The 17,541-nt window shown below is 42.3% G+C and overlaps 1 protein-coding gene across 16 annotated transcripts in view; it reads left to right on the top strand.

Moving 5' to 3' along the window:
• The window catches only part of NSUN6 (NOP2/Sun RNA methyltransferase 6), a 29,538-nt gene that overhangs the window by 8,204 nt on the left and 3,793 nt on the right, over positions 1-17,541 (top strand). For 8 of the 16 annotated variants that reach the window (XM_088654110.1, XM_088654111.1, XM_088654116.1 and 5 more), the window contains 7 exons: positions 89-168; positions 2,552-2,661; positions 3,377-3,530; positions 4,719-4,800; positions 7,929-8,048; positions 13,701-13,845; positions 14,471-14,619. In XM_088654110.1, the coding sequence (XP_088510236.1) occupies positions 89-168; positions 2,552-2,661; positions 3,377-3,530; positions 4,719-4,800; positions 7,929-8,048; positions 13,701-13,845; positions 14,471-14,619 (840 nt within the window). Of the gene's footprint in view, positions 1-88; positions 169-2,548; positions 2,662-3,376; positions 3,531-4,718; positions 4,801-7,928; positions 8,049-13,700; positions 13,846-14,470; positions 14,620-16,368; positions 16,432-17,541 lie in introns of all 16 variants that reach the window. The other 8 variants (XM_035129862.3, XM_060280795.2, XM_088654106.1 and 5 more) reach the window with 2 other exon arrangements.

The raw sequence follows: 17,541 nt of genomic DNA, 5'->3' as shown, positions 1-17,541 counted from the left end.
TAATGTCAATGAATAAAATGGGTATAAAACACTCGGGTCCTTTTCATTAACCAAAAGAAATGTACTTTTTTTCTTCTTCCATATGTAGCAGTACACAAGTCTTAGTGTTCCGGTTCTTCGGCACCCAAAACTTCCTGACATCTTACTTATTCCTGTTATTGGGCCCAGGTCTGTGTATTTTAGAATTTTAATGTTAATGGAGTTTATTTCATCTTCTGATGGCTCATAGACTGATCTGGAGCATGAAAACATATGTGCTAGAGCAAATATTTAGAACTGGCATATTGGTCATTGTAAAATAGATAATGTTTTGCAGCAGAAGCCTAACCATGGGCTCAGGGCCGTCTTAACCTTATCGGGCGCCGTGGTGCAGGGATCCCTCGGGCGCCCCCCCCCACTGTCCAGGAAGCCCTGGCTGCCACGCCGATGGGAGGCTCGCGGACGGCTTCCCCGCAACGGCGCCCGCAGCCCAAGAAGAGGCGGGCAAGGGCGGCGCTGCCAGCAGGGCGCCGTGACTCGCACCGGCGACACCAAGCTCGCGCTCTGCCAGCAGTGCCAAGGCGCCGGAGGGGGCGGCCTGACGGGCGGGGACACTGCCACCTGTGCTTCGCCTCCACCTCCACCTGCTTGGCCAAAGCGGCTGCGGGGCACTGCCGTCCAGGGAGCCCTGGGTGCCGTGCCGATGGGAGGCTCGCGCCCAGCTTCCCTGCAACGGCGCCCGCAGTCCGAGAAGAGGCGAGCGAGGGTGGCGGAGCGCGAATCCGGCATTGCCATCGCCGGTGCAAGTCGCAGCACCCCGCTGGTGGCGCCACTCTCATTCGCCTCTTCTCAGGCTGCGGGCACTGTTGTTGGGAAACCGGCCGTGAGCCTCCCATCGGCGCTGCAGCCAGGGCTCCCTGGCAGTGCCAGGCATGGCAGGCTGTCAGAGGGGGCAGCCTGATGGGCGGGGATGCTAGCAACTGTGCTCCGCCTCCGCCTCTGCCTGCTCGGCTGAAGCGGCTATGCAGCGTTGCCGTCCAGGGAGCCCTGGCTGCCGCGCCGATGGGAGGCTCACGGCCGGCTTTCCTGCAAAAGCACCCGCAACACGCCAGTAGCCTCAATAGGAAAGACGGCTCTGCATGGGCTCATCCACACTTACCTGTTGCCCCTCCTTCTCTAGGCACAGGTCCATGCTTTAAAACTCTTACATCCAAGCACTGTCGCTTTCCCCAGGAAAACCCACTCCATAACACTGAATCAGAACAAGCAGCAATTTGGGTTCTCCATTTATTGCCGTTTGCTCTAATTCAGCAGGTTGATTTTGTTTGTTTGTTTGTTTTTTGTTATAATGCTTGGACACAAAGCTTTGAAGCATGGACCTGTGCCGCAAAAGGAAGTCTTGGTGAGCCCCATGTCTGCTCGGAGGTAAATCCCATCAAATTCATTGGTGTGTCTTCCTGAAAAGTAGAGTTAGGATTTCAGCCTTCCTTGCAATGCAATCCAGCTTGACCAACTAACTACAGCAATTCGCCAAAAGGTACTGCAATTTGCCAAAAAGGTGAACAGTAGTACCGTGTTTCTCATATTTTAAGGCATCCCTAAAAAATAAGGCATGGCAGGATTTTCATGACCTGGCGAAATATAAGGCATACCCCGAAAATAAGACGTAGCAGTACCGGGTTGTGGTGGGAGCAGGTCTGTGCAAAATACGGTACCGTAAGAAGAAAAGGAAGATGCCTCCTCGGAACCGGATGCCGCTGCCACGTGGAGCTCCGTCCGAGTGGGAGCCAGCAAGAGCTGCAGCACGCACAGCAAGAGCTGCAGCAGGAGCCTCAGTGCGAAGCCCGGCTACGGTAGAGCCTCAGCGCGCGGCACCGGGACCCTGCTAGACCCGCAGCTCAAGCCGCGCAAAGTCTGGCAGCCGGCAGGAGCCGCGGCGGGCAAAGAACAAAGGATCGGGACCCTGCTAAGCAAAGCCCCGGCAGCCGGCAGGAGCCTTAGCGGGCAGCGCGCGAAGCCCGGGAGCTGGCTGGAGCCGCAGCTCAAAGCGCGCTCCTGATAAGCCCCGGCAGCCGGCAGGAGCCTTAGCGCGCAGCGCGCGAAGCCCGGGAGCTGGCTGGAGCCGCAGCTCAAAGCGCACTATCGGTAAGCCCCAGCAGCCAGCAGGAGCCTTAGCGGGCAGCGCGCGAAGCCCGGGAGCTGGCTGGAGCCGCAGCTCAAAGCGCGCTCCTGATAAGCCCCGGCAGCCGGCAGGAGCCTTAGCACGCAGCGCGCGAAGCCCGGGAGCTGGCTGGAGCCGCAGCTCAAAGCGCACTATCGGTAAGCCCCAGCAGCCAGCAGGAGCCTTAGCAGGCAGCGCGCGAAGCCCGGGAGCTGGCTGGAGCCGCAGCTCAATAAGACATCCCTTGAAAATAAGCCATGTTGTGTTTTTTTGAGAAAAAAATAAATATAAGACATGACTTATAATATGAGAAACACGGTAGTATTAGAAAGGCAGCTGAGAACAGCAGATTTGAAGTATTATTGTGCTGATTGGTTTTTCTTAACTCTCTCCTTCCCCCGCCCCCAGCAGAAAGGATGTACAAAAGTTGACCAATGAAGTTATTGTTGGTGCACAGTGTGGCAATGCCGTGCTTCGAGGAGCACACGTCTATGCTCCAGGAATCATATCTGCTTCAAAATGTATGTACCCCCCTCCAACGCTTCCTTATCTTGTAAGACTGATGGAAAATAATACTTAGTAGTTGATAGAAGCTACCCTTTTTAAGTGTTAATATCTCTTCAAATATCCAAGACTAGATTGTTTAGAACTGTAGTTTGTGAATGTAAGATTGAATGCAAGTTGCAGCCATTGTCTTTTTTCCCTACCATCCTTTGTTCTGAACTTCTGTTAACAAGATTCTGTAAAAGGGTAGATGCTACTCCTAAATTGGCAGATTTGCACTATAAGAGAGTCATGTTCCAGTTGAGGAAGTTTATAAGTTATGTAATCAGTATTTAAAGAAGTTGTTAAGAAATGCATTTCCTAACAAACCAGATTATCCTATCCTACGGTTTTGGTAAGAAAGGACAAAATCAAGCCATCTCCCCACCAGGAAACCAGTCATTTACCACTGCATCTATTTCATTCCCTGCCTCAGACTCTCTGGTCCTTAAGCTTTAGTAACTTGAGTATTAACTATTCTTCCTTGTAGATTAGATGCTTTAAAAAGTTACAGAAGAAGTTGCCAAGTATGCATGCGGAATAGCCATTACTGAAGTTGTTCCAGAGCTACTCTTGACCTGAACAGATTCTTGTAAATAGTCGGGGCTCAAGTATGTGGCCTATTTGAAGTCCCTAGTGAGTTCTTGTGCCAAATAAAATATTATCTGAAATGTTCTCCCTTTCTTTCCTTAGTCATGAAAGCTGGAGATACTGTTTCAGTATACTCAGATATTGAAGGGAAGTGTAAAAGAGGGGCCAAAGAATTTCTTGGAACCAAAGTTTTCATTGGAAATGGGATTTCTGAACTGAGCCGAAATGAAATCTTTAATTCTACTGGCCCACTGAAGTAAGTCAGAAATTGTAATAAAGTTTGAGAATCTGCTTCTAAATAATATGTATGTGTTACACTTTCTGGATGTCCCATGATCATATTATAAAGTACCATAGAATGGGTAAAAAGATCAAGCCCTGTGCACTCCACACTGGAAACTGCATGGGGTTGAGTATCATCTCCCAGCCACCGCCTTCTAGGGCAGTGGTTCTCAACCTTTTTTGGGCCACGGCACACTTGTTCCGTGAAAAAAATCACGAGGCACACCACCATTAAAAAAGTTAAAAAATTTAACTCTGTGCCGCCCTATATTATAATTATGACTGTAAGAAACACTTGCCAAATATTGCTTTCCGGCGGGTCGTTTGCACTGAGCTTTGGAAAAGAGGAGGAGAAATACTGCTTTCCGGCGGGTCAGTGTATATTGGCGGCCGCCAGGCACGTGACAATGCAAATCGCCCTTCTTGTCGCCGTACGTCGCAGCACACCAGCCAGCGTCTCGCGGCACACTAGTGTGCCACAGAACAGCGGTTGAGAAATGCTGTTCTAGGGCAGTGGTTCTCAAAGTTTTTTTTCTCTGGGCCACACTTTCAGAATAAAAATTTGCTCATGCCACTGAATTTTTTATTGATAAGAAATACATTGGGAATCAAGAAGAAACAACTCCTAGTAGAGCTCAGTTTCTAACACAGAACACAGCTACTGCTCAGTTGGTAGAGCATGAGACACTTAATCTCAGAGTCACGGAGTCCTGCATTGCAGGGGGTTGGGCTAGTGACCCTTGTGGTCCCTTCCAACTCTACAGTTCTCTTTAACATCCACATGAAGCCGCTGAGTGGTGTCATCTTGCAAATATAACTGCAATAATTTGAGACCACCTTTACCTTTTTATCCTAAGAACTGAACCACCACGTTAACTTTGAAATCAGATGACAACTAGTCCACATACAAGAGAGGCAACTAAACATTAAACCACGATTACAGAGAGAGAAAGTTAGAAGTTTATGCTGAGTTTATAGTATATCTTGCAAATTTTCAATTTTCCCTTAGTTGTGTTTATGAAAGTCAGATCAGAATCTGTTTAATTACTGGCCAATATTATATTGAAGTGTCGGCTCTTTTATTAAAAGATTATTATAATACAGTTTTAGAAATTCAGATCAGGATTTTTTTTTCCTTACCAGTGTGCATTGTGCCTTTCAGAGGGATGGGAATAAAAATGACAGAACCAATTTACCTTAGTCCTTCATTTGACAAAATGTTATCGAGTTATCTGTTTTTACAGGTAAGTCATATTAAAAATAACTATAGCTTTCTGAATTCTGAGGTCACAACCCTTTCTTTTGTATTCTAAGCCCCATTGAACACAGTTGAGCTTCACATCTAAGCAAATAAGTTATTTTGGGGGAAATTCCATTAAAATAGTGATTTTTCCCTATGTGTTTATGCTCTGTAATTATTTTATATCTGAAATGCTAGGGCTAGGCGTGGACTGTGCTGGTGTCTGTTTTCACTGTGCTTCTGTGAAATGAAATGTTACCTAATTCTGTTTTTTGATTGCCTTTGGCAAGATATCAATAAATGATACGGACAGCTTCATCTATAGTTCAGTTTAGATGTAATAGGGTGATAGTGGACTTCAATGGGTCTGAATAAGAAGTGATCCAAAACTTCTTTTGAGAAGTGCTTTGGCTTTGAAATGGCTTAGAGAGAACGAAAGTTTTACAAAAATTGTACTTCCCTCACTTTTATGCCACTAGCGCATGCTCATATGATACAGGTGGTGGTGATTGTGCTGTCGGCCAATGGGTCCTAATAGCATTGTGTTGACAGTCCCAGCTCCTGCTAGGTGCAGTTTTCTTCCATGGTTCCAGCAGATACCAAAGGGGTGTGTGTGTGTCAGGAAGCATTGGTTCCTGCTCCCACCCTTTCTGTTTTAGCCTCACTTTTGCATGTGCCAGGGAAGAAGTTGAATTTGCATTGAAGAAAAATGGCGCCTGTCCACAGTGTGGAGCATGATTGATGCCTCTGGTAAGCCCCCCCCCCCCAATTTCACAGGTTGTGAACAGAGTGACAAAGTTTGGAAGGGAATTCAGTTGAACATTAGCCTTGAATCCAGTCCCTGAGCTGACACACAACTCTGCAGATCTATGTTGTTTCATCTTGTTGATCTAAAGTGCATCCAAAGCAGAAGTCTTTATTTATATATTGTCTTTATTTATATATTGTTTCCAATAAGGAAAGCTCTGCAATAAGAAACCTTGGTTTGATTTTGTTACATTTCCCAAGAAAGGCCAGTGTGTGTGTGTGTGTGTGTGTTTGTGTAGGTGCCACCAGGTTGAATTTGCGTTTTGCTTTGTTTGAAGACAAACTTAACCTGTCATGAAACAAGAAATTACCTTCTTTTTTATCTATCGTTGCACTTTGTGGCTCCAGATTTCCACCACCTACATTTCCAGTATTATTTCAACTATAGAACATAAATCAGTGTTTCACTCCTTCTCCAAAACGTTTGTTGACTTTTCTCCCATCTTGTAAGCAAACACATGTTAGCTTGCTCTGCTGCAGCTTTGCCAGTGTAGTGTAGTGGTTAAGAGCAGTAGACTCGTAATCTGGGGAACTGGGTTCACGTCTCCGCTCCTCCACATGCAGCTGCTGGGTGACCTATCAAATCCAAACTCCTCCTCCTCCTCTTCCTCCTCCTCCTCTGCTTCTGCTTCTTCTGCACTTGGTCTTAACTAGAAGATTTAAGTGACACATCTATGCTCATCACTTGTAGCATTTGGTGAGAAGTTGAATGTATATGAATAAGTGATCACAGATGACCATCTCAGACAGAGTTTTATACCTCCTGGTCAAATTATACACAAACATAATTAGGCTGAAAGTGTCATCAAATCATGTCGTACCGGCCCTCTGTGTATCCTGTTTTCCCTGCTTCACCAATTGATTTATAATGCAAGAACACTTCAGCATATACATGTAAACTCATGTAGCTGAGGAACAGATACTGCCTGATTACCGAGAGTGTGGAAAAAATATATTGATGAACATTGTGTTGTTAATGTTGTGTACCATTAAGCCAATATTATTGATTAATGTTTTCACCATGTAAGTTATTAGGTAATATGTATTTTTGCCCGTAGACACCAGCAGTTTCTTCTGTTTTAATGGAGAATTAATGTAATTATTTATGTTTATATATGTGACATAGCTGTGTGTATATAACAGTCGAGTCTTTAAATATGTAATATATAATCTATTGGCCGTGCAATCCTGTGCATTTCTACTTGGAAGTATAACTTGCTTGGGCTTACTCCCAGGTAAACGCATATTGTCTTGATGTTTTCGAAGGGATGACACAAGTAGGTTGTGTGTGGAAAGAAGTGATTTGCAGTAAAGTGAAGTGCATTTAAAAAGTACATGGTATGAATAAGTTCTGTTTTTGAAATTTATCTAGGAGATACAATGAAGTTGTTGTTGTTTAGTCGTGTCCGACTCTTCATGACCCCATGGGCCATAATACATACTTTTAAATAAATCTTAACACGGTGCAAGTTTACAAGTTTGCTAGAATTTTTCCCCAACACAAGAATCAAAACACTTTATTTTGGATTTGAAGATTTTTAAATATGTTCCACAAGCCTCCCTGGGTCATTCCACGCCCAATCACCAGGTGCTATGTGCTCTCACGTCTCAGATTTTGTTCAAAATTTTTTCATGTGTAGGTACCTATGAGATAACATCAAACTAATTTAAATTAAATCAAAACAGTATCATTAACCATATAACATGTATGGAAAACAAAATAGCTTTGCAGAAGTGTTTTACACAATAAAATGAACAAGGGTTCCAAGACATATTTTGTTTTTATTAAATAATTAATAAAACTTAATTTTTAAAATATGTTATAACCACTAATACACCCTTCTTATTTTTAAAACATAGAAAGTTCATGGTTAGCCCATTCTACAAAAAAAGTATGATGCATGTGTTAGTTGTGGTTTGCGCACTGTGGCTTATCGAACCTACCAAGGTAGAAAATGACTAACATTCACTTTGGTCGGTGACCCTTTTCTGTGGCACTTAATAACATTTTTATACCTTATTTTGAAAGAGACCAAAACTAGCTTGATTTTGATACCAAAATAAGCCCAATTGGTTGAAAAATAAGCAAAACAGGAGGTTTTTTCCTAAACTGATGCAGAAATTGCATTAGCTTAAATCATGCGAAAATCAAAATTTTTGAAAAATTCTCCTGTTTTGAACACCGCTTACAGAATTAGAACTCACACATGCACAATTTTGCCTTTTAGTGGAAGAAACAAACAATATAATTAGTTTTAAGTAAGATATTCCTGTGTTGGTCATCCTTGAAGCAAACATAATTTTTTTTTTCTCATCCATTACTAGAATTTGCCCTCTTCAGTTGTGAGCTATGTTTTAAATCCTCAGCCAGGACAGAGAATTTTGGACATGTGTGCTGCTCCCGGGGGGAAAACAACCCATCTTGCAACATTAATGTGTGATGAGGTAAGTGAAGTCACAGAGCATTTTCTGTCTCCGTGAGGAAAGTTTGACCTGTGCTTCATTAGCATGGCTTGTTTCACCCGTTTGCTGAGATCCACAGATAACTCAAAGTAGCACACCATTAATATTTGAACACACTACCGATTTACTGGCTGATTTTTGCAGCATAGCAGAATTGCTGAACCAAAGATAAATCTTTCTCAAAATATGTTGTGATAAACCTATCACAACATATTTTGACCAAATAGATTTCATTTCAGTGGACATGTGATAGATTTTTTTTTAAAGTAGAAAAGTCTTGCAAGAAATAATAGGATACAAATTAATTTGAGCTATTTTAGTGCAGAAGCTTGGTTTAAAATTCATTTAAACTTCAGTACTTAACATGATGTAAAAACAAAGTGATTCAAATGAAAGTACTAGGTAACCAAACCGTCAACATGGCATCATGGCCCACCATTTTCAATAAGATCAAATAATGAGTTAATCATGAGTGCTTTAGGATCTGCTATATTCTATGACTTTTGAGTTATTAAATTGAACGGAGTAGTCTAACAGCTTGTGCCTTTTGGAAATTGGCAGGAGCTAATATAAAGGGACAATTTCTGCTGCAAAGGGAAGGAAGGGACTTTAGATCTCTTAGAGGCACCCATCTTTCCTAACTTGGGGAGCACAAAACCTCTTTCCTTCATTCTCCTTCAATTTCACTCCTCACCAGTCATCTCTTTGCTTCTGACAGTTGGGCCACCCCTTTTCACACTTTCTCATTGGTATTTCATTTTAAAGAAATGTATATGCTGCTCTTTAGCCATACTTTCTCAGGGCAGCTGAGAGGACTGAGGAACTTCTCAGAAGATTATATTGTTTCTCTGAGCAGAATTTACCCATCTAGCCTTATTGACAAAGGTCATCACCTCTATCTGGAAATTACACACATCCCTAGAGACTAAGGAGGTGGGCTCCCATAGTTTCATCATTTACTGCATAATGCTGGGTGAGCATTCTCTTCAATATCCAGAATTTACACTTTCCCACAAACTAGAACATACTTTGGAGATACACAGACAGCACAGCTGGAGTTGACCCATGCTGAGGAGACCCCGGGTTATTCCTTTTTTTGGGCCCAGAGAACCTGGGGTAGCATCTTACTTTATCAGTCAGCAGATGAAGAGCAGCTCTTTTTGTGCACCCAATCAAAGTGAAATGCCCCAATATTTCATAGTCTTGTGCCCAAACATAGGGAAGGTATACCAATGGTCCACACCTCCATTTCCATTTTACATCTGCAGACCAGGCACGTCCAACTTCCAAGAGACTGCGATTATATATATATATATATATATATATATATATATATATATATATAAACCTGGAAGTGATCTACCCATTGGACTGACCAGAGACTTCATCTAAGTTGTTGAGCTTTTGGGGGGGAGGATTGACCAGAGTTGTTGAGGTTTTTGGGGGGAGGATGAGCCAAAGTTGTTGAGGTTTTTTCTTTGGCGGGGGGGGGGGGCATCAGGATCCCGCAAACAACCAGGATCAACCAAGAACACCCAGCGATCGGCTGGTAGATCACAATCGGCCGGTTGGACATGCCTGTACTAGACTGATGTCTCGCCTTTGTAGTGGATTGGATGACAGCCAGCAAATTGCAGCTTAATCCAGACAAGACAAAGCTGCTGTTAGTGGGTGGTTCCCTGAACCGGATGGGTGGGACATGGCCTGTTATGGGTGGGGTTACGCATCCTCTAAGATTGCTACATCCTGGCACACTCACTATGGGCCTGCTCATCAAACCATGAAATAAAATAGATGTGCTAGCTTGAGGTGCAAGGAAACAGGGTTCGAGGAGAGGAGCTGTCCCCTAGTGGCAGCAGTCAAAAAGCTTGCTTTCTGCCTTTTTACAATTTCTGTTCTGACTTTTGGCTTCTGACGGGGTCCCTAAGAAGCCTTCTTGACATAGTTGTATCATGCTCACTGAAGTGTTCATCTTTTCGGTATTCAATAAATTAAGAATCTGAGCAGGAAATATGGAAGTCCATATTGCATTTTTGCAGAATTTTTGCAAGGCTATATGTTAAAATTAGTGTATTTTTGCATGCCATTCAGCTCTAGTAGTCTACTAAAATGCTTATATTTTGACTAGAGGAAACATAGGGCAAAGAGTACTAAGTACATAGAAAATTTATGAGACATTTTATCTTGCAAGAAACTGCTTGAGCAAGTTTTAGTATGTATGAAACAAAAAGCACCCCTTTGAGAAATTTGGAATAAGGTAGTATGGATTTAGATTAATCATATTTCAACAGAAAAAGGGGTTGTATATAAAATGTCAGGTAGGTTGGGAAGTTCAAGTGGGCTGTAGCATTATGTGCTTCCAGTTGTGACCTGCATTATTTAGCAGGGAAACTTTGTTACGGCCAGCCATGTGTTGTGGAAAGAAGAGCCATGCAATTTGTGATATGTGACAGCCTCCTTGACATAAGCATATTTTGCTTACCAAACTGTTCAGTTTTTCATTATGGAGAAATTGCTGGCATGTACAAGACATTCATGAGGTACAGCCTGGAAGTTTTAAAGAAACAGCCATTTTTGTACTGGAAAGTGTTTATGTGTGGTGTTGTTTGTTCCCATCAATTTGATTTAGTTTTAATGGACACATTTTTGCTAAGTCAGCATGTCCCATAAACATTTTAGTTAGCAGTTTGTACTACTGTATTTAAAAGATACCTTAAGAGGCTGTTATAAAAAAAACAAAACAAAAGCAACAACCGCAAGGTTTAAGCAATTGGAAGGGGCTGGAGCTGACTACATTATACAGTGTTCTCCTGGAATATGCCATTCCCGTACAAAGAAGTCTGTATGTGTAATGTGCGGATTGAATGGTAACTGCTTGGTCAAGCAGAGCAGTGGTTAGAAAGAAAGAATGAGAAAGCTGTGGCCCTCTAGATGTTGCTGGACTACACCATCTCCCATGCCAGTGGGGGCTGATAGGAGTTGGCAGGGCAACAGCTGACTGCTTCAGTTGGTGGAATTGGCATTACTACAGGTGACACATAACACCCATTGCGCTTTTGTAAGAACCCCTTGGAACTCCCTGCCTATTGATATCAAGCAGGCACTTTCACTGTACTCTTTTCAGTGCCTGCTAAAAACATTCCTCTTTAGACAAGCCCACTCAGATGCTTAGAAAGTTGACATGATTTTAACCTGTTTTATAGTATTTTAACTTTTGTATATTTTAAAGTATAGTTGTGAAGTTTTTCTCAGTGTTACTATTTTAGGTGGGAGTGATCATGCTCTTCTGGAGTTTATTATTCAGCGGAAAGGAGCATCCAAGCATACTAAGACTCAAATCCTAGACTTTAAGAAAGCTGACTTCAGAAAACTTAGGGAAACGCTGGGTGAATTTCCATGGACAGAAATACTAAAAGGCAAGGGAGTTCATGATGGTTGGGAGTTTGTTAAAAGGGAGATATTAAAAGCACAACTTCAGGCAATACTAATGAGACGGAAACATGGAAGGTACCTAAAGAAGCCAGGGTGGCTATCTAAAGAACTTTTAACTGAGTTAAGATTTAAAAGGGATATGTACAAAAAATGGGAAAAGGGGGAAATCACCAGAGAGGAATTCAAACATATAGCCAGCACATGTAGAGACAAAGTCAGAAAAGCTAAAGCACAGAATGAACTCAGGCTTGCTAGAGAGGTTAAAAGCAACAAAAAGGGCTTTTATGGGTATGTCCGTAGCAAAAGGAAGAACAAGGAAACAGTGGGGTCACTTAGAGGAGAAGATGGTGAAATGCAAACAGGGGACAGAGGAAGGGCAGAACTTCTCAATGCCTTCTTTGCCTCAGTCTTCTCCAAAAAAGAAAACAATGCCCGACCTGAAGAATATGGAGCAGATGATTCAGCAGGGGAAACACAGCCCAGAATAAGTAAGGAGGTAGTACAAGAATACTTGGCTAGTTTAGATGTATTCAAGTCTCCAGGGCCAGATGAACTACATCCAAGAGTATTAAAAGAACTGGCAGAGGTGATTTCAGAACCACTGGCAATATTTGAGAATTCCTGGAGAACAGGCGAAGTTCCAGCAGACTGGAGGAGGGCAAATGTTGTCCCTATTTTCAAAAAGGGGAAAAGAGAGGACCCAAACAATTACTGCCCAGTCAGCCTGACATCAATACCAGGAAAGATTCTAGAGCAGATCATTAAGCAAACGGTCTGTGAGCACCTAGAAAGAAACTCTGTGATCACTAAAAGTCAGCATGGGTTTCTGAAAAATAAGTCATGTCAGACTAATCTGATCTCATTTTTTGACAGAATTACAAGCCTGGTAGATGAAGGGAACGCTGTGGATGTAGCCTATCTTGATTTCAGCAAGGCCTTTGACAAGGTGCCCCATGATATTCTTGTAAAGAAGCTGGCAATATGCGGGCTAGACAATGCTACCGTTCAGTGGATTTGTAACTGGCTTACTGACCGAACCCAAAGGGTGCTCATCAATGGCTCATCCTCATCCTGGAGAGTATTGACTAGTGGGGTGCCACAGGGTTCTGTCTTGGGCCCAGTCTTACTCAACATCTTTATCAATGACTTGGATGATGGGCTTGAGGGCATCCTGAGCAAGTTTGCAGATGACACCAAATTGGGAGCGGTGGCTAATACCCCAGAGGACAGGATCACACTTCAAAATGACCTTAACAGATTAGACAACTGGGCCAAAGCAAACAAGATGAATTTTAACAAGGAGAAATGTAAAGTATTACACTTGGGCAAAAAAAAAAAATGAAAGGCACAAATACAGGATGGGAGACACCCGGCTTGAGAGCAGTACATGTGAAAAGGATCTAGGAGTCTTGGTAGACCACAAACTTGACATGAGTCAACAGTGTGATGCAGCAGCTAAAAAGCCAATGCAATTCTGGGCTGCATCAATAGGAGTATAGCATCTAGATCAAAAGAAGTAATAGTACCACTGTATTCTGCTCTGGTCAGACCTCACCTGGAGTACTGTGTCCAGTTCTGGGCACCATAGTTGAAGAAGGATACAGACAAGCTGGAACGTGTCCAGAAGAGGGCAACCAAAATGGTCAAAGGCCTGGAAACAATGCCTTATGAGGAACGGCTTAGGGAGCTGGGTATGTTTAGCCTGGAAAAGAGAAGGTTAAGGGGTGATATGATAGCTATGTTCAAATATATAAAAGGATGTCATATAGAGGAGGGAGAAAGATTGTTTTCTGCTGCTCCAGAGAAGCGGACACGGAGCAATGGATTCAAACTACAAGAAAGAAGATTCCACCTAAACATTAGGAAGAACTTCCTGACAGTAAGAGCTGTTCGGCAGTGGAATTTGCTACCAAGGAGTGTGGTGGAGTCTCCTTCTTTGGAGGTCTTTAAGCAGAGGCTTGACAGGCATATGTCAATAATGCTTTGATGGTGTTTCCTGCTTGGCAGGGGGTTGGACTGGATGGCCCTTGTGGTCTCTTCCAACTCTATGATTCTATGATTTTAACTTTTTGTAAACTGCTTTGAGGGTTTTTCGTTTTCATTTTTACACCCCCCCTTTTTTCCAATTGAGTGGTATATAGGTGTTTATGAAACAAATAAGTAATAAATTCCTACCCTTTTGATTTCCAACATGTTTTTCAGGGAGAGGTAATTGCCCTGGACAAGATTGCACACAAAGTGAAAAAGATAAAGCAAAATGCTGCATTACTGAAGTTGAATTGCATTAAAGCATTTTGTTATGATGGTACTAAGGCACTTGCCATTGGCAAAGGAGAGGATGGGCAAGGTAATATTATTTTTCTTTTGGGTGTTCTTGTTGTAGCTGTGTTTTCTGAGGAGGATCAGGATTTTTATGGTAATCCTTAATACCCTGTTGTGACTAGGGCTACTACTGCTTTAGTGTAATTTGGATGTTGGTTAATATTGACTTGCCATTTTATCCACAGATCCTTTAAACCACAAAAGCGCTATATAATTTATAAATGACTGGTAATTTGGGGCAACTTTCATAAGTGAAAGTGAGGTAGCAGTTGGCAGGTCAGGTTTGTTTTTTGGGGGGTCTCAGCACACAGATTCAGTCTTCACTCAACATCAGCAGTACAAATTTGAGGAAACTGTCATGTGCAGCAACATAATGTGACTCAGATCTTTCAGTCAGAAAGTAGGAGGGAAAGGACATTTTGCTTTCTATATCCAAACATAATGATGATTTATCAGCAGTTATAAAGACTTTGAAACCAAGGCCAGTATGACTGTATTTGCAGTTTATACCAATTTAGCTGTGTTAAACTGACGTCAAGCTCATGCTATTTAAATAAATTCTTTTGTGACATTTCACCAAACAATAGCAAAGTTAAGTATGCAACATAAATTGGCTATAATTTTTTAACTGATCATGTTCCTCTTTGCAGAAGGACCTCCATTTTTACCAGAATCATTTGACAGAATACTTCTCGATGCTCCCTGTAGTGGCATGGGGCAGAGACCAAATATGGTGTATTCCTGGTCTTTAAAGGAAGTGACTTCTTACCAGCCCTTGCAGCGCAAGCTCTTTAGAGTGGTATGTATTTTGCCATAGAAACTACCAAAGAATAAGTAACCTGACCCTTGGGTCATCACTTCAAACACATTCTTGCTTTTAAGCAGTGCTTCATTGAGAATTCTAACATGCATTACTGATATCTGGTTTCAGCATCACAATATATCACTAGCTAAATATGATGATATCTTGATATATCACGATATATATCTGCAGCAGTAGAGGGCCTTGCTGGGCCTCCCCGCAGTGGCAGAGGGTGCGGTGGTGGAGTGCCTTAAAATCTAAGGAAGTAGTAGATTTAATAAAAATATTAAATAAACTTCCATATAATATACAGTATATAATAACTTCCATATATATTTAATATATTTTCAACTAATTTAAGAGTTGTTCAAGTGATTTACTAGTCAAGTTGCATCTGCTTCCCCACTCAGAGGTTTGAGTGGAATCTATGCATGCAATAAGCCCCACTGAGTTCAACTCAACTTACTTCTACTTTCCTGGGAGTAAGCATTCAGTAGGGCTTGCTTGTGAGTAGACCCGCAGTTGCTTGCACTGCTTACTGAAAAACACCCTCCCCATCATTCTCACACAGTGTACTCCAACCTTCCATTTCAGCATAAGGAAGCCAGCTAAATCTTCTCCCCTCCATCCCCCCCCCCCCTGAAGGCCGCCACCAAAAGCCCTCATCCCACCAATCTCTCCCTTTTTTAATATGGAGGAAAGCTATTTATGGGGAACCACCAACATAAACACCACCAGAAAATAAAATAACCCCCCTTTTTTCACCAGTGGGGGGTGAGTGTGAGGGAAGAAAGAAGTGTTTTCCAGTTCTTTGTTTACTTTGGGGCTTGATCTTTGATTGTCTAGCCGTGGGGGGGGGGGTTCTCCTGGATTTTTAGGAGGCTCTGCGTAATTACCTGAGCTCTAAGTGGAAAGATACTGGTGAAGCTTTATGGTTAGGAGGAAGGAGCGAGAGAGAAAACAAAGCAAGAGACAAGGTGCCTGTAAAGTATGTGTTCATCTGAGCTACCTCCTGGGAAGCTGTCAAGCTCACCGGTATGTTGCCTTGTTGAGGCACTTTCCAAGACGTTATTTCAATACAGGTATTCAACAATACGGTGATTTGTTGCACAGCCTTCCTCCTCATTCGAAGCACCTCAAAAGCTTCCTCTGCCTTGTCTTTATATACTGGATTAAAAGAAAAGCTTCCATCCATTGCATAATCTTAGTCTGCAATCATGGCTTCCCTTCATCAAGTTTCTCCAAGGAACTCCAGTTTACTAGCCAGCCCCAGCCCCTTCCAAGTACTTAAATCTTGTGTTGAAACCCATTCTGTGGTTTGTGTGGTTGTTTCAAATGACAGCTTCTTAATGTATCTTTTAAATTCAATCCATTTCCTTGGAGGTGGGGGATGGGAGTGATTCATAGTTCTGTAGAGTTCTACAATAAATTGTTGGGGATGCCTGCATATCTGCAAGCTATGATCCCTCTGCCAATAATAATAATAATAATAGACATGTTAGCTCACAGCCTTGTCTTATTAGTAGAAGGGAGGCAAGGGAAGTGCACATGGCTACACTGTAGAAGTTGGCACTTGGTCATCCTTTCTTGAGCACACCCAGTTCATGGCACATGCAAAGTTCAGCTGGTTGGGGTTGCGCTGAGCTCCATTGTTCTCAAACCAATGGGAACCTTGGAATAGATGTGTAACAAGGTTAAATCAAGCTCCCTATCTAAAAAAATATCTACGCGTTGTTATCCTGGCAGCAGAGCCTATGGTGATGTGGAGGCAAACCATGCAGAAAGGCCAATCAGCTCTAAAGCTGGAAGGTAATACCTTTTAAACATAAATAGATCTAGTTAAATTTAGCACAGGCATTCATCTCTGTTGGTAAAGATTCAGTTGATAAGAGATGTCTTTTCTAACCCTTTCACTTTTAAAACAAAAAGGGTAGTGCATATTTTCTTCAGTGTAGTCAGAGATGTTTGAGAATTCCTGGGGGGGGGTAGTTTACTTATCTGTTTGGCTTGCTAGTCTGCCCCATCTGAAGGCTTGGGCATGATATTACTTAAACCTGCATAGAATAGTCTCCCACCCCCAAACATCAAACAGAGTGACACCATTGATAAAATTTCAAATCCACTGAAAGTGTAACCCTGGTAGGGAAACAATCGGATGAAAGTGGAAAACATCTACGTGACTGTAAGGGGAAGATCTGGATTATTATGAACTTGGAGGACGATTTGAACTTTAGAAAAAAGACGGCAGTGGACAGTTGCGAGGAATTCCCAATTTCTTGAAGCATGGGAACCCAAATAAAAAATTCTTTAGATGATTTGGCATAACATTCGGTTTGATTGATATATATATGTGTATAATTTGAAATATTGAATGTGATATAATTGGTTTTAATTGGAAAATTAATAAAAATATTTTTTTAAAAAAAAGAAAGTGTAACCCTGGCTACCAAAACCCATCTCAGATATTAAGCTCTTTTATTGACAGAAGTAAGGAGGAATCATTTCTGTCGAATTGACAAAGCGAATCTAGTGGGAAGATGGCTTCGTGCCCTATTTGCCTTGTCCCAAGACATCTTTAATATCACTGCTGTGCTCAGATGGAGGTTGGGAACATCAACAATCATGATTTATTCAGCTGTGTTCCCTTGTGTATTGGAGTCTGCTGAGCCAAAAAGAAGGGAAGTTTCAGTCGTGTCCTAGAACCCTTCAAATGTTTGTTTAAACAAGGCCAGCTTTTGTATATGCATTCCGCTTTTCCTAAAGGAGAGGCAACTTTGGAAGTGTTTGTTTACCTTCTGATAATATCTTCTAAAAGATATTGTGTATTTGCAGGACTGAAAACATCAAAGGTGTAAGATCTTATTGTTAGATTTTTATCAACCATGTGTACTGGCCACATGGATTGACCCTTGCTTGTTA

Source organism: Zootoca vivipara, chromosome 11 (genome assembly GCF_965207765.1).
Source record: "Zootoca vivipara chromosome 11, rZooViv2.hap1.1, whole genome shotgun sequence".
NCBI lineage: Eukaryota > Metazoa > Chordata > Lepidosauria > Squamata > Lacertidae > Zootoca > Zootoca vivipara.
Note: the sequence above shows the minus strand (reverse complement) of the source record. Positions and strands in the feature narration are given on the sequence as shown.